At 41.1% G+C, this 27,010-nt stretch overlaps 1 protein-coding gene across 13 annotated transcripts in view; it reads left to right on the top strand.

The window, feature by feature from the left end:
* Positions 1–27,010, top strand: part of PARN (poly(A)-specific ribonuclease) — a 242,520-nt gene that overhangs the window by 6,388 nt on the left and 209,122 nt on the right. For 9 of the 13 annotated variants that reach the window (XR_011424326.1, XM_001490145.7, XM_070230976.1 and 6 more), the window contains 10 exons: positions 2,306–2,366; positions 8,994–9,159; positions 9,859–9,924; positions 10,645–10,683; positions 12,078–12,120; positions 13,158–13,238; positions 16,403–16,459; positions 20,340–20,417; positions 24,220–24,263; positions 26,183–26,225. Coding sequence is in view for 11 of the 13 variants with exons in the window: in XM_001490145.7 (XP_001490195.1) it covers positions 2,306–2,366; positions 8,994–9,159; positions 9,859–9,924; positions 10,645–10,683; positions 12,078–12,120; positions 13,158–13,238; positions 16,403–16,459; positions 20,340–20,417; positions 24,220–24,263; positions 26,183–26,225 (678 nt within the window). In the remaining 2 variants the exon portion in view is untranslated. The remainder of the gene's footprint in view (positions 1–2,305; positions 2,367–8,993; positions 9,160–9,858; positions 9,925–10,644; positions 10,684–12,077; positions 12,121–13,157; positions 13,239–16,402; positions 16,460–20,339; positions 20,418–24,219; positions 24,264–26,182; positions 26,226–27,010) is intronic. The other 4 variants (XR_011424327.1, XM_070230978.1, XM_070230975.1 and 1 more) reach the window with 1 other exon arrangement.

Raw genomic sequence — 27,010 nt, forward strand, 5'->3', positions numbered from 1 at the left:
AAGTTCAATGTCAGAGTGTACTACCTGTATTATCTTCCAGGAGTTTTGTGGTTTCAGGACTTATCTTCAAGTGTGATCCATTTTGAGTTTATTTTCTTATATGGCGTGAGAGAATGGTCTACTTTCGTTCTTTTGCATTTGGCTGTCCAGCTTTCCCAACACCACTTGTTGAAGAAACTATCTTTTCTCCATTGTATGTTCTTGACACCTTTGTCGAAGATTAGCTGTCCGTAGTTGTGTGGTTTTATTTCTGGGCTTTCAGTTCTGTTCCATTGATCTGTGTGCCTGTTTTTATACCAGTACCATGCTGTTTTGATCACTATGGCTTTGTACATTTGGAAGTCAGGGATTGTAATGCCTTCAGCTTTGTTCTTTTTTCTCAGGATTGCTTTAGCAATTCGGGGTCTTTGGTTGCCCCATATGAGTTTTAGGATTCTTTGTTCTGTTTCCGTGAAGAATGTTGTTGGGATTCTGATTGGGATTGCATTGAATCTGTAGATTGCTTTGGGTAGTATGGACATTTTAACTATGTTTGTTCTTCCAATCCATGTGCATCGTGATTCTGGATTTTTAAAGAGAAAGAAGTTAGGGGGGCTGGCCCCATGGCCCATTGGTTAAAGTTCCATGCACTCCACTTCACGGCCTGGGGTTCGAGGGTTCAGATCCCAGGTGCCGGCTCTACTTCACTCATCAGCCATGCTATGGAGGCATCCCACATAGGAAGTTGAGGAAGACTGGCACAGATGTTAGCTCAGGGCTAATCTTCCTCAAGCAAAAAAAGAGAATTGGCAATGGATGTTAGCTCAAGGTGAATCTTCCTCACAAAAAAAAAAAAAAAAGAGAGAGAGAGAAGGAAGTTAGGATTTTTTGGAATCTAGTGACAAGAGAGACAAAAATGCCTTTCCATCATCTATCTTTTGGTGCCCTTGTCGGTGATGGAATATTCTGGTGGGCAGAATTGTAAGACTACTCAGGCATGATAGAGAGAAAGGAGGCTTGTGGCCCAAGTCAGAAAACACTGGGTCTTGGTTCAAACCAGCATAAAAAGGGAAGACGTGGGGGAAAAGGTTGCTTCTTTTAAACCACAGAAAACCTGGACGTGATGGAAAATGACGTGCATGTACCCAAGTTTGTGTTTGTGTGTCTGTGGTAAGATTGTCTTTTTATATCCTGCCGTATTTTTAAAAGAATTTGTTGGCTAACAAGGATATATACAGTATTTACCTTTTAATGTAAAGTTAAAAAAATAAATGAAAAATTGAGAGAAAAGAAAAATGAGGATGTGATTACCATGGTATGATTAGAACACAGAATTTGTGCCAAAGAAAGTCAACTGTTTGTCTCTGAGCCTCCTACCCAAAGAGGGAAACACACAGTCAGTTCTGTAGTCCATAGGATCGAAACAAACCAGGGCTCAGAAGTTCAGCTTTCCTCAGACTAGAGACCTCAGTAAAGAAGTCATTAGTATAGAAAACCTTGTCTTCAACCCTCTCTCTAAAGCGAATACTGGAATGAGTTTACTGGGACTGGTACAGTGTCCTTCCAACTAGAGTGACGGTGTCGTGTCAAAGTACAGTTCAGGAAAGGTAGTTTTGTGAGTTCTGTGAGAAGGTGTGTCACCTTCTCATGTTATGATGTAAAATAAGAAGAGAGTTCGACTAGTGACAGTAATGTTTCCCACTCTTCCATCACTTTGAGTAAGAACTTTGTGATTTTGCCATTCTTCTGCACCATGTGTAATATTATTTACTTAATACTTTAATTTAAATTTACTTGCATATTTCGACGCACTCTAAGTTTGAGATCTGTTTGATAAGTCTTGTTACTGGGAACTTTTCTCTGTTTTGGTCTTGAATGTAAAGAACATCCAATTAAAGATTTGGGGTTTTTTAGAATCTAATTTGAAGTGGATATTGATGTCTTACAACCTGCACATGTGAGCCACCTTACACTTGAAGCTGGGGTGAGGTAATATGAATACATTTTATTTCCGTTGATAGTCTCCTAGTCAATATAGTGATTGGGAGGTTTTTGCCTATTGGGAGAATATATGTTCACCAAGTAAAATTTTCTTAAATATTGTGAAACAAAGGATATTTGTCGTAGAAGCTATACAGGAGAAGAACCCAGATAGTTTGAGTAAGTTAATGGGTTATTTGACAGCCTTGGACTAGAATTCCCATCTTCTGACCTTTGGTCTGTCGCTTCCTTGCCTGGTCGTCACTCCCGAGTTACTGCTCTGCTTCTGTTGACGTACCTGCCGCTAACATCCCCGAAATGTATCTTCTCTTTACTCTTGTTTCAGAGCTCGAGCATTGACTTTCTAGCAAGCCAAGGATTTGATTTCAATAAAGTTTTTCGCAATGGTAAGACTGTGTGACTTATCGTTAGAGCTTATAAATCTGGATTTGGTTGAGAATTATCTTTTTGTGCCTGCTCTCTGAGACAGAATCTCAGATTTCCAGTACATCACGTGCAGCCTTAGAGTTTTTAAAAACTCTTTCTTGTGTCTTTTTTTTAAGCCTAGTCAACCATGAACTGAACAGGAGAGTAGCTCCTACTTCGTTCAGTTCTGATGAGGCCTCTCAAACTCCTGATCTTATTGAGTGGAGTTTGTTCTACTGATGTGACCTAGTCGCCCAACAGACCGCCCATGGGGAGCGTTTCCCTCTTCCTTCAGTGAGACAGGTGGTCTGGTATAGCACATTAAAAAGTGGCTGTGCTCCCGTGGTGCTGTAATGCAGGGCTCCCTTTCCCAGTTGGCGTTTGCTGTATGATTGGAGATGGTTTCTCCGTTTCTCATGGGAGAGAAAAAGTCTCCACACACTGCACAGTCGTCATGGCTGACTTGCTGGTGTGATGGGCTGGTGAGCACCCTGAGGAAGGGGCTGTCTCATTCCACATCTCCGGGGCATAGCATGATTCCTCTTCTGTGTCAGGGAGGTGGCCTTTATTTTATTTTTTAAAGATTGGCACCTGAGCTAACAACTGTTGCCAATCTTCTTTTTTTTTCTGCTTTTTTCCTCAAATCCCCCGAGTACCTAGTTGTACATTTTTTTTTAGTTGTGGGCCCTTCTAGTTGTGGCATGTGGGACACCACCTTAGCGTGGCCTGACGACCGGTGCCATGTCGGCGTCCAGGATCCAAACCAGGGAAACCCTAGGCCACTGAAGCGGAGCGCATGAACTTAACCACTCGGCCACGGGGCTGACCCCGGTGGTGGCCTTTAAATATTCAGTGAATGAGTGCTGGACTTTAGAGCACCCCTGGGTGGTTTTCCTTCCTCCATTCATTCATTTCCAGAAAAGTGTTTGGGAAGGCGCCTGGTCTTCCCAGCAGTAGGCAGCACCTGCTGCTGTAAGGTCAATAACTACTTTTAATTGCATTATTCTCATAGATTGTATTCTTTCCCACGGTGAATGTAGATTTATTGAGTGAGGTGAGGAAGGAGATTTATCTCAACAAAAGTACTAGAACACAGGCTTCAAGTGAAGTCTCTTCTCCCCAGTGTGATCTCGCGAGGCTTTTAGAACCCATGCCGTGTTGTGTTTTAATTGCTTCGGTGGTGCTGCATCTTAATTTCTGTTGTTGATTTTGATTTTTGGAAATACTAAAAAAAATTCTGGAACCAAAACTGCTTAACATAATGGGTGAACCAGCTGGGTAACCCAATTTGGGTATTATAAAATAATTTTTTCCTTTGATTCACACTTGCCTCTGAAAGCCATTATACAAGTTCCAAATGTAGTTAGGGCGCCATATTGGAATAAGTACAAAATCTTTTGAAGGAACTACTTGTTTTACTGTTTATCATCTTATTTGTTTTGTTTATTTATTATGTTGTTTGTTGTTATGTTTGTTGATTGTCCTTGTTTTATAGTCAGACGTTGGAATATTTCAGTCACAATGGAATCAGGGCTCCCAGGCCATCTCTTGTTACCAAAACTCTTACCCCATGCTGTTGTTGCTACTCTCTCAATCTGATCTGGACCTTCACCTCTCTGCTTTATCAAATCTTTCCACTCCGGCTCCATAAACACCAGACCCTTTTCTCCCGGCAGTCTCCTCGGCAATTCCTTTGACTTCCCTCTCAGAAATGGAGCCAGGTGATTCCTCTTGTTACCATTCCCCTCGCCACCTTCTCTTAAACAGATGCTTTTACCTCTCTCTCTGTATCTCCAGCCAGGCAGCCGTAGGTATCCTTGTTCCTCATGACATTTTCAAACCACTTCTGAGGAGCCACAGTTCTCAGGGCTGTCACCCAGCTCTGCCATCCTTCTTTCTGCTGACATTCACCAGCAGGCCTGGCTTGGGCTCATTGTCTTTCTCCCCACCCCACCTCTCTCCTCATTCTACATAACCTCAGCATCCGCAGGGATGACCAGCGAATGCTCTGTCTTGTCTGTTTCTTGGCCACGTGGTCAGCAGTCCTTGCTTCTACCTCCCCTTAGCCGTCTTTGTATGATGGATAAAATAGAAGATGGATAGTATGGATTGGTCGCATCGTGGGTCTGATCACCAGTAACCATGCCCTTTCCGACAGTTCTCTTTGAGAGCTCTGCCTCATGTCCCCTCGTTCACGTGCCTAGGGCCTCATTCAGCCATCTGTGGACCCCCGTTGCTCTTTCACTAGCGGTTACATTCCGCTCTTCTGTCCTGGCTTCCTCCTCGCTCACGTGGTCCCATTATCCTTCCCTTGCTTCTCCCTCCCTCCATTGCACTTGCTTGCATCTGACCCTCCACCTTCTCTGTTTTTGAGCATCTGAATATTGCTGGAAAACATGACACGCTTGAGCTAATTTGTCACTTTAAATTCACGACCACTAGCTTCAAATAAGCATTCAGTTGTGCTCAAACATCCTACTTTTCTGCCTTAGAAATCCTTTTTCCAACTAAAATGTCTGTTTTTTACCATGTCTTTCTGCAAACCTCCCACCCCGGCAGATGACCATGCCTCTCAATGAAAGTGGAAGACATCAGAGAAGAGCTGCTCCGTGTTCCCACTGCCACACCCACGGGTCTACCCTCCCAGTCTGGACCCAGCCTTTTTGCTTCTCTCCTTTACAGTGAAGAGGAGTCCCTGCACATGCCAAAGGCTGGTCTCCGTCTCCTTAAGCATGGCTCCTCCAGTTTACTCTTCTCTCTCCTGGATTATTTTCCCTTCTCTACTGGATTGTTCCTGTCAACATTTATAAGCATGCTCTAAGTACAGAGCTTCTTAACTTAGTCCGTGCCTCCTCCCCTCCACCCCATAGATAGAATTCAGGAGTCTGTATTGAGGGGGATGGATTCACACCTGTGTTTTCCCTAACCTTGAACTGAATTTGGTAGTTTCTTCCATTATGAATGAAGGCAACACCCCTAGCAGTGTTAGCAGGATCTGGGAGTGTGTCAGCAGTGAAATCTCAGGTATCTTCAAATGGCATTTTAGTTGTTGCAGATATCTTGAATATTGCTTATATTTGTCAGTACTTTGACATTATCATAGTTGTTTCAAATGCCAGTAGATCTTGTTATTTAATGTGTTGACCAAGAAGCTGACATACTGTATTACTGTATAGCAGATTTAGAAAAAGCACTTTGGTAACTATTTCAGTATAATTACCTCCCTTTATAATCCTCTGTATTTTATTTTATGTATTTAAAAACATTATTCTGAGGCAGGGTCTGTAGACTTCACCAAACTGCCAAAGGGATCAGTGGCGCTTGGAGGTTAAGCACACCTGCAAGACTATCTCCATCTTGAAATAACCCAAACCAAACAAAAACTAAAGCCCCTCCCTTGATTGCACTTCCCTTTCTCAGCCTATGATGCTCCCACTCAGAGCAAAGCACCTTGAACAAATTGTATGCTCTCCCTTTTCCTGCTTCCCCTCCAGTGTTTTCTTCACTCAGCCCAGCTGGGCTTCCTTCTGCATCCTTTCACGGACACTGCAGGTCGGTCTGCCGCCCATGCCTGCCATGATCTCAAATCCAGCGACTCCCTCTTTGTCCTCATCTCATTCTACTTTGTGGCACAATTTGACCCAGTTGATTACTCCCTCCTGCTCTCCTCCTGGCTTCCAGAGGGCTTCATTTCCCCTGGTTTTCTCCTGCCTCCTCAGTGTCCTGATTGGCTCTTTCTCATCTCACCAGCTTCTAAATATTACTTTTCCTAGTTGGTCTCTTATATTCCGTGGCTTTACTTTTTTTATCATTAGATTTGTTTTTGGAGATAATTTCAGACTTATATAAATGTTGCCAAAATACCATGAAGAATTCCTGTATACCTTCCCTCTGCTTCCCCAGAAGTCAGCTTTGTACTCTGCTTTGTCATCCTTTCTCTCTTTGTGTATCTATATATATATATATAATTTTTTTCCTGAACCATTTTAGAGTAAGTTGCAGACCTGGTGTTCCTTTATCCCTAACCACTGCAGTGTGTATTTCCTAAAACCAAGGACATTCTCTCACGTAACCACAGTACAGTAATCCACTTAGGAAACTGACATTGCTCACTGAGTTGTCAAATCTTTCTTTTTTTAAATCCTGAACAGCTTCTTAGTCTGTCTTTAATTTTCGTACCTTGACATTTGTTTTTTTGGGTTTTTTTGAGGAAGATCAGCCCTGAGCTAACATCTGCTGCCAATCCTCCCCTTTTTGCTGAGGAAGACTGGCCCTAAGTTAACATCCATGCCCATCTTCCTCTACTTTATGTGTGGGATGCCTGCCACAGCATGGCTTACCAAGTGGTGCCATGTCTGCACCTGGGATCCGCACCAGCGGACCCCAGGCCACCAAAGCAGAATGTGCACCAGGTTGGCCCCAAATACTTTGTTTTTGAATAGTGGAGCCCAGTTATTTTGTAGAATGCCCCTCAATTTGAACTTGTCTGATGTTTCCTCAGTCAAGTCCAAATGAATTTATTCTTTTTTGGCAGGAATACTACAGAAGCGAGTGTGTGTGCTTCTCAGGGCATCATATCAGGAGGCACATGATGTCAATTCGTGCCATTACTGGTGATATTCACCTTTTTTATAATTGTGGGAAAATACTCATAAAATTTACCATCTAACCATGTTGAGTTCAGTAGTGTTGGGTACCTTGATGTTGTTGTGCAACCATTGGTGTTGTTAACTTTGATCACTTTTCACCAGTTAGTTTTAGCATCCATTGATGATTCTTGCTTGAAACAGTTATTATTGACAAATGGGGATTTTCTAATTCCATCATTCTTTCTACAAAGTTCATTAGTGTCCCGTGGCTTTTAATACCATCCATACCCTCTGATACCTAAATTTATATCTCAACACCTTTCTTCTGTGTTATAGACTTATATCGGCAATTCTTAATTTAAATATACCCTTAGATGATTTAGTATATCCAGGAGGTAGCTTTTGATTTTCATCCTTGGAGTCCTAAACCTATTCTTTGCCTACTTTTCCCCACCTCAGTTAAGTGGCCTTACCATCTTCCCAATTGCTTAAACTTAATAGCATCGTTTTTGATTTTGCCCTTCCACTTATCCCTCACCTCCTGTATATCAGCAAGTTCTGTATCTCCTCTCTCTCTCTCCCTCTCTCTCTCTTTTTTTTTTTTGGTGAGGAAGATTGGCCTTGAGCTAATGTCTGTCAATCTTCCTGTTTTTGCTTGAGGAAGATCGTCACTCAACTAACATCTGTGCCCGTCTTCCTCTGTTTTGTATGTGGGACGCCACCACACCATGGCTTGATGAGCGGCGTGAGGGTCTGTACCTGGGATCCAAACCTGTCTCTCCTATCTCTAAAATCATTCTCTCCATCTCTATAGTCTACACTAAGGTCACAAACTATGGCCTGCTGCCTATTTTGTAAGTAAAGTTTTGTTGTGACACAGTCATGCCCGTTCATTTACTCATTGTGTATTACTTTTCTCATGCTACAAGAGCAGAGCTGAGAGGGGCTGGCCTAGTGGTGTAGCAGTTAAGTTTGCACGCTCTGCTTTGGTGGCCCGGGGTTTGCCGGTTCGGATCCCAGGTGCAGACCTATGCACTACTTACCAAGCCATGCTGTGGCAGGCGTCCCATATATAACGTAGAGGAAAATGGGCACAGATGTTAGCCCAGGGCCAATCTTACTCAGCAAAAAGAGGAGGTTTGGTGGCAGATGTTAGCATAGAGTTAATCTTCCTCAAAAAAAAAAAAGAGTAGAGCTCAGTAGTTGCATCAGAGACCCCCATATGTCCCACAAGCCTAAAACATTTACTGTTTATCCCTTTAAGAAAAAGTGTTGATCTCTGATCTAAGTGGTCATCTCTTGCCTGGATACTTACGGCGGACAATTGCTTCTGGGTGACCTCCCTACTTCAACTCTCATAGAAGTCGAAATGATCCTTTAAAAACATGAAGCAGATAGTGTAATTATCTTGCTTAAAATCTTCTAATGGCATCCCAATGCTCTTAGAATAAAATAAATTCTTACTGTGGCCTGTATGGGCCTGCACACTTTTGCTCCATCCTGTCTCCCACCCGGTGTCATGCCGCTCTCCTGCTCACTATGTTCCGGCAACACCAGCTCCCTTGCTGTTTTTGGAATAGTCCAAGCCATTCCCATCCTCTGGGCATTTGTACTTATTCTCCTGCCTGAAATACTCTTCCCTTGGCTCTTTGCACGTCTGATTCATTCTTATCCTTCAGGTCTTCTGTCACAGCGGCCGTCTCTGATCATCCTGTGTAAAGTCATTGCCTTCGCTACAGAGCAGGGTGTGTCTACATTGTTCACTGTTAAATTTCCCAGTGCCCGATACAGTGCCTGGCACAGCGTAAGTGCCAAGTAAAAATTTGTTAGAAGAATGAATGAATGGAGTCTGTGAATAGACAAACATGTTTCAAAATCATTTGCTTTTTCCATTACTTTTTGAGGCATAGTTAAATATAGTAAGTCTTTCCTGAGTACTTTAGACTCTTTGGTTTGTTTAAAAATTTTCATATGCAACAGTTACTTCTGCTAATGCATTCTTTTAAAAACTCTGTTTAGGAATTCCATATTTAAATCAGGAAGAAGAAAGACAGTTAAGAGAGCAGTATGATGAAAAACGTTTACAGTCCAATGGTGCAGGAGCTCTATCCTATGTGTCTCCTAACACTTCAAAGTGTCCCGTGACGATTCCTGAGGATCAGAAGAAGTTCATTGACCACGTGATGTAAGTTCCTAAACCGAAACCAGATGTGCATTGAGGAATGTGTATTGGGCAGGACTGACATCGGCATCTGAAATTGGCACTACACGTGCACAGTACACACAGCAGTGTGATATTGTGAGTGGCAGGATTTAATTGTCACACATCTGAATTTGTGTAACAACAGCACATTGTAAATAGAATTCTGTGCACTGTACGTAGACGTGTCACATGTCACTAGGCAGGAAACTCTCAGCAAGTGAGTGGACCTCCTGCATGGACCAAGGGCCTGACAGCGCTGTCCAGTTTCCCTAAGGCAGAAGAATGAGGCAGGCCCGTCCAGATATTGGCAACATGTCCACGTGTTTTTCTCTCACAGAGAAGTTTCTGACAAGCAAATGTGCCACTGGAGGAGTGTCTGGTCTCGCTTAGCTTACTTATCCGTATAACTGCTTTATTAGAGAGGTAAAAATTTAAATCACTGGTATTGAAGAATCCTTGAGAGGTTGTCACTAGCTCATTAATAACAACAACAAAAAGAGTGTGCCTCAAGAAAGTATTTTCCTTTAAGCCTTACTGAACTAAAGTTACAGCATGATTTGGTAAAAATTACATCGTCATAGGTTCTCATATTTAGACGGCTTTTGAGTATGATTGTTCTGTTGGTTGATGACTTCATTCCTTAAGGGTACTGCTGGTCATGTTTTTATTTTAACTCCTCAGAGAGAAAATAGAAGATTTATTGCAGAGTGAAGAGGACAAGAACTTGGATTTAGAGCCGTGTACTGGGTTAGTTGCCATAAATATTTTCACATGCTCTTTTTTTGGAAAGGTAGGTGATTTCTGGCATGCATTTGGTCTCTTAAAAACACGTTCATAAATAGTCTTTTTATTCTAAATAGTTTCCCAAGACTTCAGCGCTAACTTTAGCATTAACACGGTGGGCACCACGGTATATTGAGACACTGAATGAACGCTTTGTCTCTTCCTGGAGGGAGAAAACTGTTGTGCAACTTTGTCTTTCAATTGTACTCAAGAGTGGCATAATTATTTTAGCCTTGAGGGGTACTTAATTCACAAAGGCTTTACAAGAGGAGTTCACTGTCGGTCTCCTTCCATCCTTTTAATTTCTCTCTGCTGTAAAAAAATCAGTGTTTCAAAGAGTCAGTGACTTAAACATCCTACTTTCCTTCTACTTTGTAACTAGCTTCACAAAAGTGTTTTAATGCGTCTGTCTGCTTTAAACTCTTTATGCAGCCGCAGGAAGTAATACTTTGGTTAGACAAGAACATCTGTAAAGGCCATAGTGTAATATTTAAGAACATTTTGATGAAGATAGTGGTGAGGAATCCTCGCACCTCAGACATCCTGCCTGTTTTTATTTGCTGTTACCCGTCGTTTCTAATGAAGTCTCTTTTAAAAATTAAATGTCTTTCCCAAACAGTGCTTGGTCAGTTAGGGTTTTCTTTTAATGAGCCCAAATCAATACCTTTTCTTTTGTTTTTATAGGTTCCAAAGAAAACTGATTTATCAGACTTTGAGCTGGAAGTAAGTGTTTACATTATATCTAAGAGCTCTGTGAGGGACCCAGGATTTAAAAACTAGTTATGATCTCTTAGCTCTCATTTCGTTTTTGAAATTCTACTCTTCTTGGGAGCTGACCATACCATGTTCTTGGGCAGTGCTTTATTTTGTTATTTTCCCCTACTTTATTAGGTGCCTACTTAATTTATTTTCTTTGTTATTGCTTCCTAGTCCATGCTTTAAAGCCTTTAAATTTGCTTTTAATTAGCTCTTTGGCCTTGTCCGTCAAGTCCTGGCTGTATAGTAGTTTTCTTCTTTGAAGGTATATGATAAAGATTTGGTTTTAAGCCCTAGGAAATACTCAGATGAATGCATTCTCTAAAGCAGAAGTTAGACCATGGATGGGTTTCAGGAGGTCTGTGAATCCCCTGAAATAATATCCAAAATTTTGTGCATGTACTTTGCTGGAGGTGTTGCCATTGGTTTCATTGTATTTTCGAGTGGTTCTCTAACCCCAAAATTGAACATCAATATTGGACAGATGGATGTTTGCATTTGACTTTGTTTGGGGTTCTTGTTCTTTCTTTAGAACCTGCTAGTGACGTGTATACTGGGGATTTACTTTGAACAAAACAGGAAAAGGGCTGTTGTCCTTTTTTTTTTTTTTTTGAGGAAGATTGGCCCTGAACTAACATCTGTTGTGAGTCCTCCTCCTTTTGCTTGAGGAGGACTGTCACTGAGTCACCATCTGTGCCAGTCTTCCTCCACCTTATGTGGGATGCTGCCACAGTGTGGCTTGATGAGCGCTGTATAGGTCTGCACCTGGGATCTAAACCCATGAACCCTGGGGTGCTGAAGCGAAGTGCACGAACTTAACCACTCTGCCACCAGGCCGGCCCCGCCCCAGGGTCATCGTCCTTTGACCAGGCTCCTTTCCTGTTGTATTATCCTTGCAATGTACTCCATGTGGATTCCAGCTTCCTCTCCTTGGTTGATGTAGGCTACCATGCCAAACTACAGCAGACCTCTCCTGAGTATGCCCCATACTGTCTAGAAGGACCTTCAAAATTCCACTTAGGAAGTAAGCATTATTATATTGGGAAGCAAGATTTGACTGTGTGGTAATGAATTGACTGTATTACGTGATGTATGACATTTCAGAAAATGCCTAAGTCCTAAAAAAAAAATTAATTTGAAATCAGATACATTTGTTTGTTGTAAGAGCAAAGATAGAGAAACATTTGGCAGCCGAAATATTATGGAATAAGCTTACTGTAAAGTCTTCATTGTAATAACACTTATTTCATATTTAATAAAACGTACTAAGCTAAATTATAGCCTTATAGTTACTTTTAAAATAGTTGGGGTTTTAGCTATCATTGTCTCATCTAATGTCATATTTTCTTTCTTTTCTTTAGGTACCCCAAAGGCATTCATGTTGAGACTTTAGAAACTGAAAAGGTAACCCCAAGAATTCTCCAGGGCCAACATTAAGCACATGCTATGATTCACTGACATTTTGAAAGGCAGAATTTACCCCTTGGCTCCCCCACCTATGAGTTGGGTGACCTTGGGCAAGTCATTTCACCTCTCTGAGCCTCATTTCTCTCATTTGTACTTCGAGGGTGAGCATGATAATGATGATCTTTCCCTGTCTCACAGCTTGTTTATGGTGATCACGTGGGTAAATGGGAGTAAATAGGCTTTGTAAACTTGAAAATATGCCAGTGTTAGTACATGTGCCTATGATGGCAGAAAGCTGTAATGATATGCATGAAAAAACGGCTTTCTGTGATGTGGGCAAGTAAAATTAAGTTTCAGAATCTGGGGCAGAAACATAAGCATAGCTGTTGTCATAGATTTCCAAGGTGCTCTGGTAGAACCCTGAGGGGTAATGGTGGGCTCGAGGTGGGTTCCTTTTGCAAAAGTTTAGAATTTTAGAATTTGATTATTGCTCTTAAGTCAGATGTCAAATAAGAGATTAAGAAAATTAAAAAGTCTTACTGAAGATAAATCTCAAACTTTGACATAGGAGGTTTTGTGGTGTGTTTAATTCGTACAAAATGCAGTATATGAAAAAGAAAGTGCTGGTATCTAACAAGTCACCAGAAAAATCTAGGATTTTTTTCTTATGTTCATGAAATATGATATAGGAATTTTATTTTAAAACCACCTACTTAGAAATTCATTCTCAAATGCAATGTAACATCTTAGTGTTCATCATGGAAAATGTCTTATTCTTATAGTCTGTTGGTACTTTTAACAGACTGTGTTGGGGTGAATTAATAAACCATGGGAAAATGTCATGGAATCCCAGAGGCAGAATTTTGTCTGTAATGCATCAACTCAACTTTTGGTGGCATTCAAAATACTTTGTGTATTTAGCCCATGAAAGACTGTGCAGTGGTAAAAATTATAACTTCTAATGGTAGCAGAATCTAAATTTTGAGGGGTCACGTTGCTTCCAGAAGATTGTACATCTGCTTTATGTCTTTTAGAAAGAGCGATATATTGTTATTAGCAAAGTAGATGAAGAAGAACGCAAAAGAAGAGAGCAGCAGAAACATGCTAAAGAACAGGTAATTGAGTTTTGTTTATTTCCTTTGGGTGAGAAATGGCAGCATAGATACTGATGTATTACGTTCTGTGTATTTGTAGATCATATGTTAGATTCTATTTAATGAATAGTTTTCTACCATGGAAGAAATGAATCGGTAGAAAAACCTAGAAAAAACGGGGGGAACTTAAAGTTAAGTATTTAGACATAGCCAACAAAGTGAGTCTGACATTGTGGTTGACCAATCTTCCCTCGTATGAAGCAGTCTCACAGAAAGTGTTCTTGATTAGCATTCAGATGGTTTGTCACTGAGCTTCACTGCCCACTGACTAATATCTCTATGTCTAACTTCAGGTATAGCTCCTAGTTTTCGTCAAACAAATTTAAAACATAGGATTTGACAGGTTACGATGACATCGTCGTATTTGCACTGTTGGAACATCACCCTGGTTGCTGTCTGGTGAATGGATTCAAGGGAGTAAGACTGGAGGCAGGAGACCAGTTAACTCCTGGAGTAACATAGCTAAGAGATGTTGGTGACCTGGAATAGGATAGTTAGCAGCAGTTTAGGTGGAACCTGGAGATACTTAGAAGATAGAATCAATGGAATTTGTGGTTGGATGTGGGTGGTGAAAGAGGAAGGGAGGAGAAGGAAGATGCTCAGGTCAGAAATATAAGCAGCTGGGTAGATCAGTGTCAGTTCACCCAGATGGTGTGGACTGGAGTGGTATTGATGGGGGGACACGGGCGGAGGAGGCCAGAAGTGGGTTTGGGTGTGGGTGGGTGTCAGTATATAAGGCAGGGCCACGTCTGACTGATTCAGCCGGTAAAGAGACGATTTAGACAGTTTGTTACTTATATAGAGAAGGACAATCAGCCTGAGGTGCCAACTGCATGTGGTCCTTATCCCACACACCAAAAAGACAACACTGAAACAAAAGGGACCAGATGACTGCAGCGTGCGTTGTGGATACCCTGTTACTGAGGAGCCGGTTCTAGACTGCAGCTAAGTGCTTTTGTATTCTGTAGCTCTATTCTGAAGGGGGCGGAGCAGAAAGCCCCAGGCCTCCTCAGGACCTGGAGGCTGGTGAGAAACCGGCTCATGATGGCCTCCCAGGAGAGAGAGGGAGGCAGGTGGCAGATGGCCTTGTAGCAGCTCCTGGCAAGCCTCTCCTCTCTCCTCTCCTCCTCTCCTCTCCTCCTGAGCTCTTCCACCAAGACACAGAATAGTTGTAGCTAATGCCTCTGCGTGCATGGCCTATTTGGACATGTGCAAGGTCCCCAGGGCACTGTGGCAGAGTTGTCCCCCTGCAGTGGAAAAAGAGGTTGCGTTCTGTTTTTGCCCTGATGAGGTTTTAGATGTCTTTGTAACATCCAGGGGTAGGTGTCCTGTAGGCAGACTTGTCATTCTGGAATGCAGAAGAGACATGAGGGCTAGACTTGGTAGTCATTGGCACAGAGACTGGGACTAGATTAGAGCACCTGCAGCTTGCATGAGGAGTGAGAAAAGACGGCCTAGGGTAGGACCGTGAAGAACCCCAGCGTTTCAGTGGCGGGCAGGAGGAGGAAAATGTGCCAGGAGGTGACTGACACGGCAGCCAAGGGAGAGAGTATTTGAGGAAGCGGGTGTCAACAGTGTCTGATACTTTAGACAAGTAAGAATAAGGACTGAGATGTGGCCATTGGGTTTAGCCTTGGGAGTAGTTTTTCTTTCTTTCTTTTCTAATGTTCTTTAAATTTTTACTTGTGGTAAAATGCACATAAAATAAAATTTACCTTCTTACCTGTTTTTAAGTATACGGTTTTGTTAAATATGTTCATATTGTTGTGCAACCAACACCATTATCCATCTCCAAAACTCTTGTCATCTTGCAAAACTGAGACTCTTTACCCATTAAATAACAACTCCCGGTTGTCCCTTCCCCAGACCCTGGTAAGCACCATTCTACTTTCTCTCTCTGTGAATTTGCCTACTCTAGGGAGCTCATGTAAGTGGGATCATATGGTATTTGTCTTTTTGTAACTGAGTTATTTCGCTTAGCATAATGTCCTCAGGGTTCATCCGTATTGTAGCAGATATCAGAGTTTCCTTCCTTTTTAAGGCTAAATAATATCCCATTGTATGGATAGACCACTCTTTTCTTCCATTCATCTGACGGTGGATAGACAGATGTCTTGCTTGCACTGATTGCTTTTACCTTTTAGTTCTTGTGAATAGTGGTGCTGTGAACACAGGTGTACAAGTATCTCTTTGAGTCCTTGCTTTCAGTTCTTTTGGGGGTAGGGGTATACCCAGAAATGGACTTGCTGGGTCATATGGAAATTCTGTTTAATTTTTTGAAGAACCACAATACTGTTTTTCATAGTGATTATACCACTTTACATTCCCACCAACAGGGAACAAGTATTCCAATTTCTCCACATCCCCACCAACACTTGTTAGCCTTGGGAGTCGTTTAAAGAGGTGAGCAGTGTCAGTGAAGGTGAAGCCGGAGAGCAGAGGGCTGCAAGTACCTGGGAGTTAAACTGGAGCGAGTGAGCGGAGAGAAGTCTTTGAAGTCATCTAGCTGCGAAGAGACAAGGAGGAGGGGCAGTAGTTGCATGGAGCTTAGAGTTAAGGAAGGGGTTTCAAGATAGGAGAGAAAGTGAGCCTATTTAAACACCACCAGCAGGAAAACAAGACAGAAGAAACTGAGAGAGGATGAATGTCAGAGTGCTGTGCTATGAGAATTTTGTAAAACTCCCTTTGACAAGGAAAAAACTCAGCATCTCCGAGAACAGAATTGATCAGTCAATTGCTGGATGGGTTTCCTCAGAATTTAACACAGTATTGAATTTGGCCAGCAGGTGGCAGCTTCTAAAAGTTTGCGGTTTTAAGACAGCTTGATAGACTTGGAAATTTCAACAAATGATGTGAAGTGGTGGGTAGACCCTAGGCACTCTTATTTTAGTAACAGTGAATAATTTGCCACTTTCTCATTCTACTCTCTGAAACAGAAGAAGCAGATGTACGTAGATCATTTCACATGGTGGTGTTGGGATGATAGACGCAAAGCACGTGAAACTAAAGCTATCTAACTTGATACAAAATTTCGGTGCCTTTTTTTCTTTTGGCTAGGGTTTAACCCATTCACCAAAGGACTGTATATACGTCAATAGTTTTTTTGGTTTGTTTCTTTAAATTAGGAAGAACTGAATGATGCTGTGGGATTTTCTAGAGTCATTCATGCCATTGCTAATTCGGTAAGTGAACCAGACTTTTTCTTTTAAACTAGATTCCTAAGCGTAATACTTAGGGTGAAATGCCTAGTTGTCATTGCAAATTAATCATTTGGTCACATTTAGAATGTGTACCTGACATAGAGGAATAAGTTAGACTGTTGTCATAATGTGCTTGGTGCAACATCGTAATTGCTGAGTTATATCCAGACCATTTTTCAGAAAGCTTTTCTTGTAAAATGCATAGGAGGATTATACTGTGATGTCCTTATATGGCTACATGAAACTAGTATGTATTATTCTTAAAGCCAATAAGAAGTAGAATAAGAAAGTAAGGAATATGAGGAGAAACAATCCGGTGTTTGACTGAAGGTATTTTTTCCTTAATCAGAAGAATCTAGAGGATAAAAATAACTGCGTTGAGTTCTTCTGCATAACTAATTGAATGTATCTGATAGCTTTAGTAGTTGGTAAGTTTTAAAAATGTGTTGCCCACTTGTGTAATTGTGCTAGAGGGTTGTGTGACAGATATGATAGACATTTTCCTTGTTTTGTAAGTCCTTTTGGAAAAGAGGGATCCGCATCTTGCATAGATAAACCGGGCCACACTGCTGGTTGATTTGCGAATTACACCTCCAGGTTAGACTGCTTGCCTGGATGCTGCCTTGCTGGGAGTCTAAGACTTCCTTTTCCTTGAGTGGTTGGCATGGGAGAAGGAATCGTCCTCCTGGAGAAGGAATCCTCTTGTCCCTTAGATGCTGTGCTGAGCATCAGGGAAGGTTTCAGGCCACAGAGACCCTCTCAGAGTTCCGTGGCTCTCACTACCAGGGGCAGGCTTGTCAGAACAGGAGCCCCTGCGGGGAGGCACACTACCGTCCTCCACTAGGAATAGCCGGAGTTACAGAACCTTGTAAAAGAGGAGGGCTGGCCCGCTAGGAGCCCTTTCTCTAAAGTAAGTGAGGTAATCAGAACGGGATCGAAAGTTGGCTGAGCCTGGAGAGAAACAAAGGTGTGAGTCTCTTCAGAAGTGCCCGAGATAACAGGCATCCGGAGAAGCAGAGAGTTGTTCCTGGTCACGTTTGCTTACGTCATACACACTAGCCAGCAGACTTGAGATAAGTGGCTGGGTTGACTGAGGCTGGCCCCAACCTGCAGAGGTGTGGGGCATCGTTTGGCTTTGAGTTCTCCTGTAGCCATCGTGATAGTTTGGTTTGCTTTTCCAGGATTGGGACCTCTGTTTGCCTTGTACAAATGCAGCTTGCCTTAGCTTGCAGTGCCTCTGCTGGTTGTTCCTCTGTCGTCTTTTTTCTACAGAATAATTCATAATATGTTGTTGACCATTGGTAGTGAACATAACAAAACATACCACCAAAAAAAGCCTTATTTATTAGTGAGCCAGAGTTTTAAAATTGAAAAGTCACATACCTTAAAAGCACTAACATAGTTAGCTCTATGTATGAAGCCAGTGAACCGTAGGCACTCTTAAATATTATAGCACACTAGATTCTTTTCCCATCACTCTTATTAGTAAATCTATGTTTTCTGTAGTTTCAAAAAAGTTTTTATTTTGTACTAATTTTACACTCAACAGAAAAGTTGAAAAAATAGTAGAGTTTCCATGTTCCTCACCCAGCTACCCCTAATGTTAATATCTTATATATCCGCACAGTTGTCAGAACCAGGAAGTTGACATCGGTACAAATTATGAACTAAACTGTAGACCTTATTTGAATTCCCCAGTTTTTCCAAGTCCTTTTTCTGTTCACAGTTCTCTCTAGGACCCCACATTGCGTTTACTCGTTCTCTCTTTAGTCTTCTGCAGTCTGTAACGGTCTTTTATAACCCTGATATTTTTTAAAAGTATTGATTGCAGTTTTGTCAGATGTCCTTCAGTTTGGTGTTGTCTGACCTTTTCTCATGATTGTGAGGATATATAGTTTTGACAAGAATACCACAGATGTTGATGTGTTGACCTTGGTCACTTGGTTAGTGTGGTGTCTGCTGAATTTGTGTACTATAAAGTTGCTACTTCTCCCTTTGTGGTTAAGAAATATCCTGGAAGAGAAACTTTGAAACTAATGAAAAGTCCTATTTTCGTCAAACTTTTGCCCACGAATATAGCGTCTATCGGTGGGTCTTGCCTGCAGCCATGTGGTGTTCTGATGGTGACTTTGACTCTCTCTTTCTTTCTATGTTTGTCCTTGGAATTCTTCTATAAGGAAGAGCTGTCCCTTCTCCCCTGTTTATTTAATCATTTTCTAATGTAGATGAGTATGGACTCACAGAAATTTATTTTATTCTACAGATTATAATCTAGTATTTTTACTGCTTATTTTGTTGCTCACGTTGTACCACCTTTGGTGGTTGGAGTTCTTCAGTCTGGCTCCTGTGTCCTTTGAACAAGCCCCCATCCTTTTTTTGAGCAGTTCCTTATTTTCCTGCAACACAAGATGTTCCAGACTCCTCGTGTATTTTCCCTGCCTTGAATCTAGAGTGGACAGAGCTAAGAATGATGCATATGTATGACCATGCATATGGAATGCACAAGTCTCTATTTCTGTGTCTATCTGTCATATATATATGACATATATATATAAAACCATGCCTTTATACTGATACCTCAAATTCTAGTCTAATACCACAGGGTGTATTTTTAGTCTACTCTCTTTTCTTATTTGTAGCTTCTTTTTCCCCAACAGTGGGAGATCCACTTCTTATGATTTGCATTGTATGTACTTGTTTAAATCTGGTACACGCATAAAGGAGCTTCAGAATTGCTACCCCTACCCTGTGAGAAGCACGTTCAGTGACTAGTCTGCAGCGTTTACGTGCAGGTCTTTTTGTCCTTTTAGCCTTAGGATATCGAGTCAGGGTGCTGTTTTCCTAGTTAGTTCTTTTCTTCCAGCCTCCTTCAGTGTGGTTATAGGATTCATTTATAATATAGTTAGGTTCATCTTTAGTGCTTGTCTTCCATTTTGGGTTCCCTCCACATCTTTTCTGTGGTTTCAATCAATACTTGGTACGTTAGCATTGTATAGGTATTCAGAAAGTGCACAAACACAGAGCCAAAGGACAGCTTGTCTGTTAGAGTTGGGAGATTTTGTGTAGAATTATTTATTTCAAAGAATTATGTTTAGCCCTGTGAGTCAAGGAGTGTTGCTCTCAAGGTGCACTGGGATCAGAGTAAAAAGGTCCGCTGTGGTGACCAGACGCTTTATGTTAAAAACGGTGTCACTGGGCTAGCTAAATCTAACGTGATGTTCCATTTTGGTAGCTGAATTTTTATCAAAACGGAGTAACTTATTGCACATATATTGTACTTTAGTCTGTTGAAAAGCAATGAATTTCATTGGAAATGGTATTTTCCATTTAAGAACATGCCCCATGAATTTTGACATAGATGATAAAGGAAATAAAAATTCATTGTTTAGTATAATTAGAAATTAGTTATTTTTTACCTATTAGCATTATTATGAATGTATGAAAATAAATGAATTGTTTTAGAGAATCCACTTCTAAAATAGATACCTGGAGTTTGTTCACAGATTATTGAACTGTTCAAGATACTGAGTATTCAGTTACTTTTTTAACTTGAGCTCTTCAATAAAAATTTTATTACTTCTGATTCTTGAGGGTGGCAAGATGAACAAAAATCAGAGAAAAAGATCAGTGAAATAAAAATCACTTGGGGTTTTTACTTTGCATTCTGGATTTAACTCCCCCAAATTTAAGAGAAATGAAGCCAGCCCTAATTTATTTATTTGCATATATTTATACATTTTTTTAATGTCGAATAGTGAGTTTAGTGCAAAATTCTCGTGGAATCTGAACCGTATGTTTCACTCTCTAGCCCCAATATAATTTTGTACCTGGAAGTCTGTTTCCTAACCTTGACTTTCTTTAGGGAAAACTTGTTATTGGACACAATATGCTCTTGGATGTCATGCACACAGTTCATCAGTTCTACTGCCCTCTGCCTGCGGTAAGTGATGTGTCAGCCTGTGTGAAAAATTCGCGAGTCTTTATTACCGAGAAAGTGTTCTCACCCCAGTGCCGTCTCCTTGGATGCAGTATGTTCCCAGAGAGAGTCTCCCAAAGAGAGACTCTCATGCGCCTGGTTGTACATTTTTGAAGAGCTGTACATACCAGCCATGTTAAGGGCTCTCCAGCCATCTGCCATTGCCAGAGCAAGGTTAGACATTCGTTTCGTCTTGACGTCAGTGGTTTGTTCTGTTAGTGCTGGGCAGGGCTTCCGCGGCCACAGGTGTGGCCTTCTGGTTGCTACTGCTGACGTTCGACAGAGCAGGGTCATTGAAGGTGCGTGGTGCTTCAGGTCAGCTGAACTGGCCCAGGGCCCGCAGAATTCTTCGTTACCTCCTGCTAGGCTGCCTCCCTTACATTCTCTGTTGACCTTGGTGTTTTCTCACTGTTGGAGTCAAGTCGTCTCAGTGCACCAAAGCATCAGCTTCTTTGGCCCTTCAGGAAAGGAGTTCCTCTCTCTCTCTTCATCTTTTGCTCCCTGAGTCCCTCTCCTTTATTTTCGCTCCATATTTCCTGTCCTCTAGTGACCTCCCCCACTTTCGTAACTTCAGCTGAACACACCGACATCTTTATCTCCAGCTGTGATCTCTCCTAGGATCTGAGTCCACAGTTCACGCAGGGGTCCACACGTCTCCACCTGGATAGCCTTCAGGCTAGTGGTGTTCCGAATGTCTCAAACGAGATATGTAATTTACACAACCTTTCCTTTCCTTCTTACTGTTTCTAAACCAGCTATCTGTCACATCTGGATTGCAAGTAGCCTTATTTATCATCTGGAGTTTAGCCAACTCCGGGCAGAACACCCTGTCTCGCTTTAACCTTTAAACAAGGTTTAAACAAGAGGTTGCCTATCCCTTCAACAAGAGGTTGGCAAACTTTTTAAATAAAGGGCCAGATAGTGAAATATTTTGGGCTTTCTAGGTTGTGCAGTCTCTGTCACAACTCTCAACGCTGCCATTGTAGCCCCAAAACTGCCGTAGAATGCATAGCCAAATGGATGTGCCCTTGTTCCAGTAAGTTTTATTTAAAAAATAGGCAATGGGGCAGATTTGGCGTGCAGGCCGTAGTTTGCCAACCCTTGCTTTAGAGTGCCACCAGATTAATCTTTTATTACTTCTGGCTTGGAAGATACCTACCTTAGAGTTCAGTCTCATTTATATGTCTGTGAAGCCTCAGTAACTTAGTTTTCTTTTGTGACATTGTTCCGTCCGCATCTTGATTTACTTTCCTTGGAAAAGTCCAACACGGCCCAGCCATGAATACAGTGGGTCTGTTGCTTCCTTTGTCCTATTTCTGCAACCTTAAGTTTCATGATAACCATATCACGCCCTGGGACTCAAAGGCTTGTGAGTCTCAAACATGACGGGTATGAATTTGCGTTGTATAAATCTAAAGAGCTGATATGCATCTCGGATCAACCCCTTCTCGTTGGCCAAACAGACCAAAGTAGCAGCTTCTCTCATGACTTTTTGACCTTTACAGCAATGAAGTTATGAGTAAGGAAAGAAGAAAGTATGTTTAATACTGCATTTACAGCTATTTTGAATACCAAACAGAGCTTGGCACGTAGAAGGCCTTAAATATTGATTTAACAAATGAGTGTGTTCTGCCAGTTTTAGAATCTTCTGATGTATGGCTCTGTTCACATCACTGACCCTGCTCAAAATTCTGAACTAATCCCATATTCTTTGTTTTTCTATACAATTGACTCGTATTAGCATGGCATACCAATCCTTCTATGATCCGGCCTAACCTTGTGTAGTTTAGTCACTCGTTACTCTCCTTATTCTCAACCAGGCTCATTAGTTCCCTGGGAAGTGCTTTGTGCTTTTTCTTGTCTGTGGTTTTGGTATATAATTTCCTCCAACTTGACTTTTCTCTAGCTTTTCTCAGTGTTTGCTGTGTACAATTTACCTGTCTCACCAATGTCCAGCTTACGCCTCTTCTATGAAGTTTCCCTGCCTGCTGCCTTGCCCAAGAGGTGATCTCTCCTTTCCCTGGACTCCACAGAACTGTGTGCCTCTTATGGTGCATCAGTTTTATCTTTACAGCTTGTCCCTCTGCTCCTGGGTGACTTGCTCCTTGGACAAGGAGCATAACCTTCTTGTCTGTCTAACTGCATAGCCTAGCACTTTATACATAAGCACTTAATAAACGTTAGCTTGAATGAGTCAATGTTAGTTTTGAATGAAATTCTAGTAGAAAGAGCATGTGATTTGTTGCAGAGTAAGAGGCGGGTTAGGATAAGTGGTCTCATCGCTTGCGTTATTACTGAGGTGACCTGAGTAAGTGACTTAACTTCTTTGTGTTCGTCACTGTCAAATGGAGAAAGTGGTTTTCTTCCATCTACCTCTAGAAGTGATGAGAATAAATGAGAAAACATATTTAAAATGGTAGAACATTTATATTGCACCAGTACCAAATTTTGCATTTAAAAGTAGACTAAAGAGGGGCTGGCCCCGTGGCCCAGTGGTTAAGTTCGCGCGCTGCGCTGCAGGCGGCCCAGTGTTTCGTTGGTTTGAATCCTGGGCGCGGACATGGCACTGCTCATCAAACCACGCTGAGGCGGTGTCCCACATGCCACAACTGGAAGGACCCACAACGAAGAATATACAACTATGTACTAGGGGGCTTTGGGGAGAAAAAGGAAAAAATAAAATCTTAAAAAAATAAATAAATAAAAGTAGACTAAAGAATCCATATTTTGGAGCTGTCATCCAGGAGAGAGTCTTTTTTTAAGAGTCTTCTTGGTACTCAGCATGACCTTTTACAAGGCATTAGTCTAGAACTCTGCTATATGCTGGCCTTGGAAGTAGCCATAATTCTAATTTTTTCTTGCTTGTGAGGCTTTGTAATGGTCCTGAGAGATTACAAACAGTCATTATTGCATTTTTGTTTGCCTTAGCATTGAAACCACTTGTTCGTATATTGTCTGTTAATTTAATGATAGCCATTGAAAAGCTGGTGAATATTTCAAACTAGCTAAATACAGTCTGTATTTACAGGCTTGAAAAGCTAATTGGAAATGGCAGTTTCCTATGAAGCATGAATAACGCTGTAGAGAAGTGTAGTTACAAGGGGTCGGGAGTGTGACTACTCAGTCTAGCGTGGCAATTATGTATGTAAATGAGTTGATTCAAAATTAGAGCACTCTCATTTCAGCTTTAGACTTCCTGATCAAAATAGACTTGGGAAATGAATTCTCTAATTTAGGCACTTGCTGTTGGTGCCACTTTAGCAGTTTTCTGAGTAGTTAAAGCAGGAATCACGTGTGTATGGAAAAGTCTATGTTTTAGTGACCATCTTAACCCACATTTCAAAGGTGCTCCCAGTAAAAGTATAACCTAGTTTACACTATTTCAATTTTGTATATAAACCATTTTATTTAGATAACTCTGCTAGTCTCACCATTATGGTGAATTTGTGTAATAGAGCAATTACTGTAAGTTTTCTATATATAATAGAAACCTTCCCCCCTCCTCTTTCAGCCGTAAAATGCTTAAATTTGTCTATTTTTGTTACACAATGGTTTTACTTCATGATTCCCAATCAGTGAGAAATTGTGAGGATTTTTAAAAAGTAGTTACTAAATGGAAATGGGTCTGGCACTTTAGCTTAAAGGACCTGTATGAGGCATCACAGTTTGTTTGAGAAAGAGCTATGGAACTTGAAATATTTGTGTTTGTTTTTAATACTGTGAGTGTATTAGTAAAATTGTAAGAAGTCATTTTCTTGTTTTTTAGGACTTAAATGAGTTTAAGGAGATGACAACGTGTGTTTTCCCCAGGTAGGCTTTCTTTGAGGATTGTCTTTCATTTGAAGCAGTGATCATGCCATATATAATATAAATAGGTATGTAGTAATTTATTAAAACCATTAGATCATGATTACAATCCAGTTGATACAAGCTGGGAAATCATTTAATAGCTCCAACTTTGCGTTGGTTTGCTCTTATAATTGATGATTGGTTTTCTTTCTCCATTAAAAATCAAAATTTGAACTGAGAGTGAAAATAGATAGCAACTCCTTTTGTCTTGTCCCACGTCCTGCTGTCTGAAGAACTGGTGACATTTTCTTGAGTTGGCGCTTGTCTTTCTTGTGTGTTGGATATATAGTTGTGTGCTGCATAATGACATTTTGGCCAGTGATGGGCTGCATAGATGACAGTGATCCTGTAAGATTAGTACCATATAGCCTGGGTGTGTAATAGACTCCACCATCTAGATTTGTCTAAGTACTGTAGGGGAGGAAGAAATTTTCCTCTGCTCTTCTGAGTTCTTCTGGGTGGTCTGCATAATACATAGTTGACATAATACAGATTAACAGGAGAAAAACAAAAGTTTATTAGCTTGTATACAGTGGAGAAACCCAGGAAAATTGAATAACTAACCAAAATGGCTGAAGCCCTCACCTTAAATACTGTCCTCAGCTAAAGACGAAAGAAGATGTTGGGGGCAGGGAGAGTCAGGGACTTCAAAGGAAGAAAGGCAAACGCACAGGTAGGTGAAAACAAGTGTTTGGCCACACAGAAACAGAGGAACACAGAGGGGAGCCCACAAACAGGCTTTTCTAGGTTCCTCCCCGTCTCCAGTTCATGTTATGCTAAGGTGATAGCTCACTTCCTGAGACAGGTTTTTTAGTTTGAATTCTTTTAGACAGTTCAGGGGGCATTAACAAAAACTTTGAGTCTTTTGCTTCTTAAAAATAATCAGCCTAAAATAATCCTCATGTTAGAGAGACGTTTTGAGGTGGCAAATTTTGTTCCCCTTTAGTGCTCGCTGATGTTTGCACAATGGCAAAATCGCCTAACAGCTCATTTCTCAGAACGTATCCTCATTGTTACGCACATGACCGTATGACCTTGTCACAGTGAACTGTCCAGTTGAGAGTATTTTGTGTTCAGTCGAGAACTGTCTAGCTAGAGATATTGTTCCTCAACCTTAAGTCAATGCCTTTACCTGTTAGTATTTTCCACAGTTCATATTGCGTGTTAGTTCTCAGATGTCACATGTCTGCTAGATCACATGCCAGCCATGTGGAGCCTGCAGAGCAAGCCTCTGCGCTTGAGGACCCATTTGAAAAGGGACAGGTGTGACAGCAGAGCAGCTGCTCTTTCCGCTGCGTTATTTCTCTCCTATTGTCTACAGTGTTCACATTTATGTGAAAAGCAACAGAGTTTTCATATTAGTGTGTCTCTCTCTTTTTTTAGTCTTCCGATATCTGCAACAGAATAGTAAGAAATAACAACAGTAACAACATTAGCATGAAACTACCAAGTGCAGATTTTGACCCTCCAAGAATTTATATCGTGCAGAGCTGGGTGGTGGTAGTAGATGGGAATATTCCCACCAGCTTGGGAACGTTAGACCTGCAGCAGTGTTTGAACCGTGTAAAACCACATGAGGATATTAGACTTACCCTTGAGATTGACATAGCCCACACCCTTTCAGGGTACAAGCAAATCTAGAACATGTGCTGAGTGTGGCAGGGTGTGGACTCTCCCACGGCCTCCTGAAGAAGTCCCTGGAGGGGACAGGACTAAGTCCTCACTGTAATGTAGCAGAGATGCCAGTGCTGGGTCAACAAGGCCAATGTCCTTAATTCCCCTATCCATTTTTAAGACAGTAAGCTATTCACTTGAGTAAAATACATTTTGAACATTGATATACATTTTGTTTATCTTACTAAAAATTCTTTTGTTTTTAGACTTTTGGATACCAAATTGATGGCCAGCACACAACCTTTTAAGGTATTTAAAAAATTTGAATATCACTGATAACCTGTATTTTTGAAACTTTCTGAATTGCTAACTAAGAGCTTTGGAATTCTGGTCTATTTAAATGTAATTTTCAAATACATCCAAAAAAAGAAAGAAATGAAAAGGAAAAAAATGGGAAAAAGGCTACAAATAAATATATCAAAATGTGCATAAGCAGTTGTCTTTGGGTGGTGGAATTATGTGGGGTTTTTTCTCCTTTTTTTTTTTTTTTTTTTTTTGCGGAAGATTAGCCCTGAGCTAACATCTACCACTGATCCTCCTCTTTTTGCTGAGGAAGATTGGCCCTGAGCTAACGTCTTGTGCCCATCTTCCATTCTACTTTATATGTGGGATGCCTGCCACAGCATGGCTTGACAAGCGCTGCGTGGTCCACGCCCGGAATCTGAACCAGCGAATCCCAGGCTGCTGAAGCAGAGCATGTGAACTTCACCTCTAGGCCACTGGGCTGGTCCCTTTCTCCTTTATTTTTCGAATGTAACCTTTTTAATATTAAAATATATAATGTATTTTTGAATAGGTTACACATGTACATACTTCGTCATTTCTTTATTTTCCTTATTTCATATATTTTGGATATATTTTCTAATCAAGAAAATTCATATGAAAGTATAATCATTTGCTACTTTGTGAAGTGACTATATAACTGAGTGAAATGAATGTGAGAACAGTGTAGCTTTCTGGCCAGAGGTCTGTAGATATTTGATACATCTGTAAAAAGCTTTCATATGGTTATACTTTCCATATGGTGAAAATTG

This window comes from Equus caballus, chromosome 13 (assembly GCF_041296265.1).
Source record: "Equus caballus isolate H_3958 breed thoroughbred chromosome 13, TB-T2T, whole genome shotgun sequence".
Taxonomy (NCBI): Eukaryota; Metazoa; Chordata; class Mammalia; order Perissodactyla; family Equidae; genus Equus; species Equus caballus.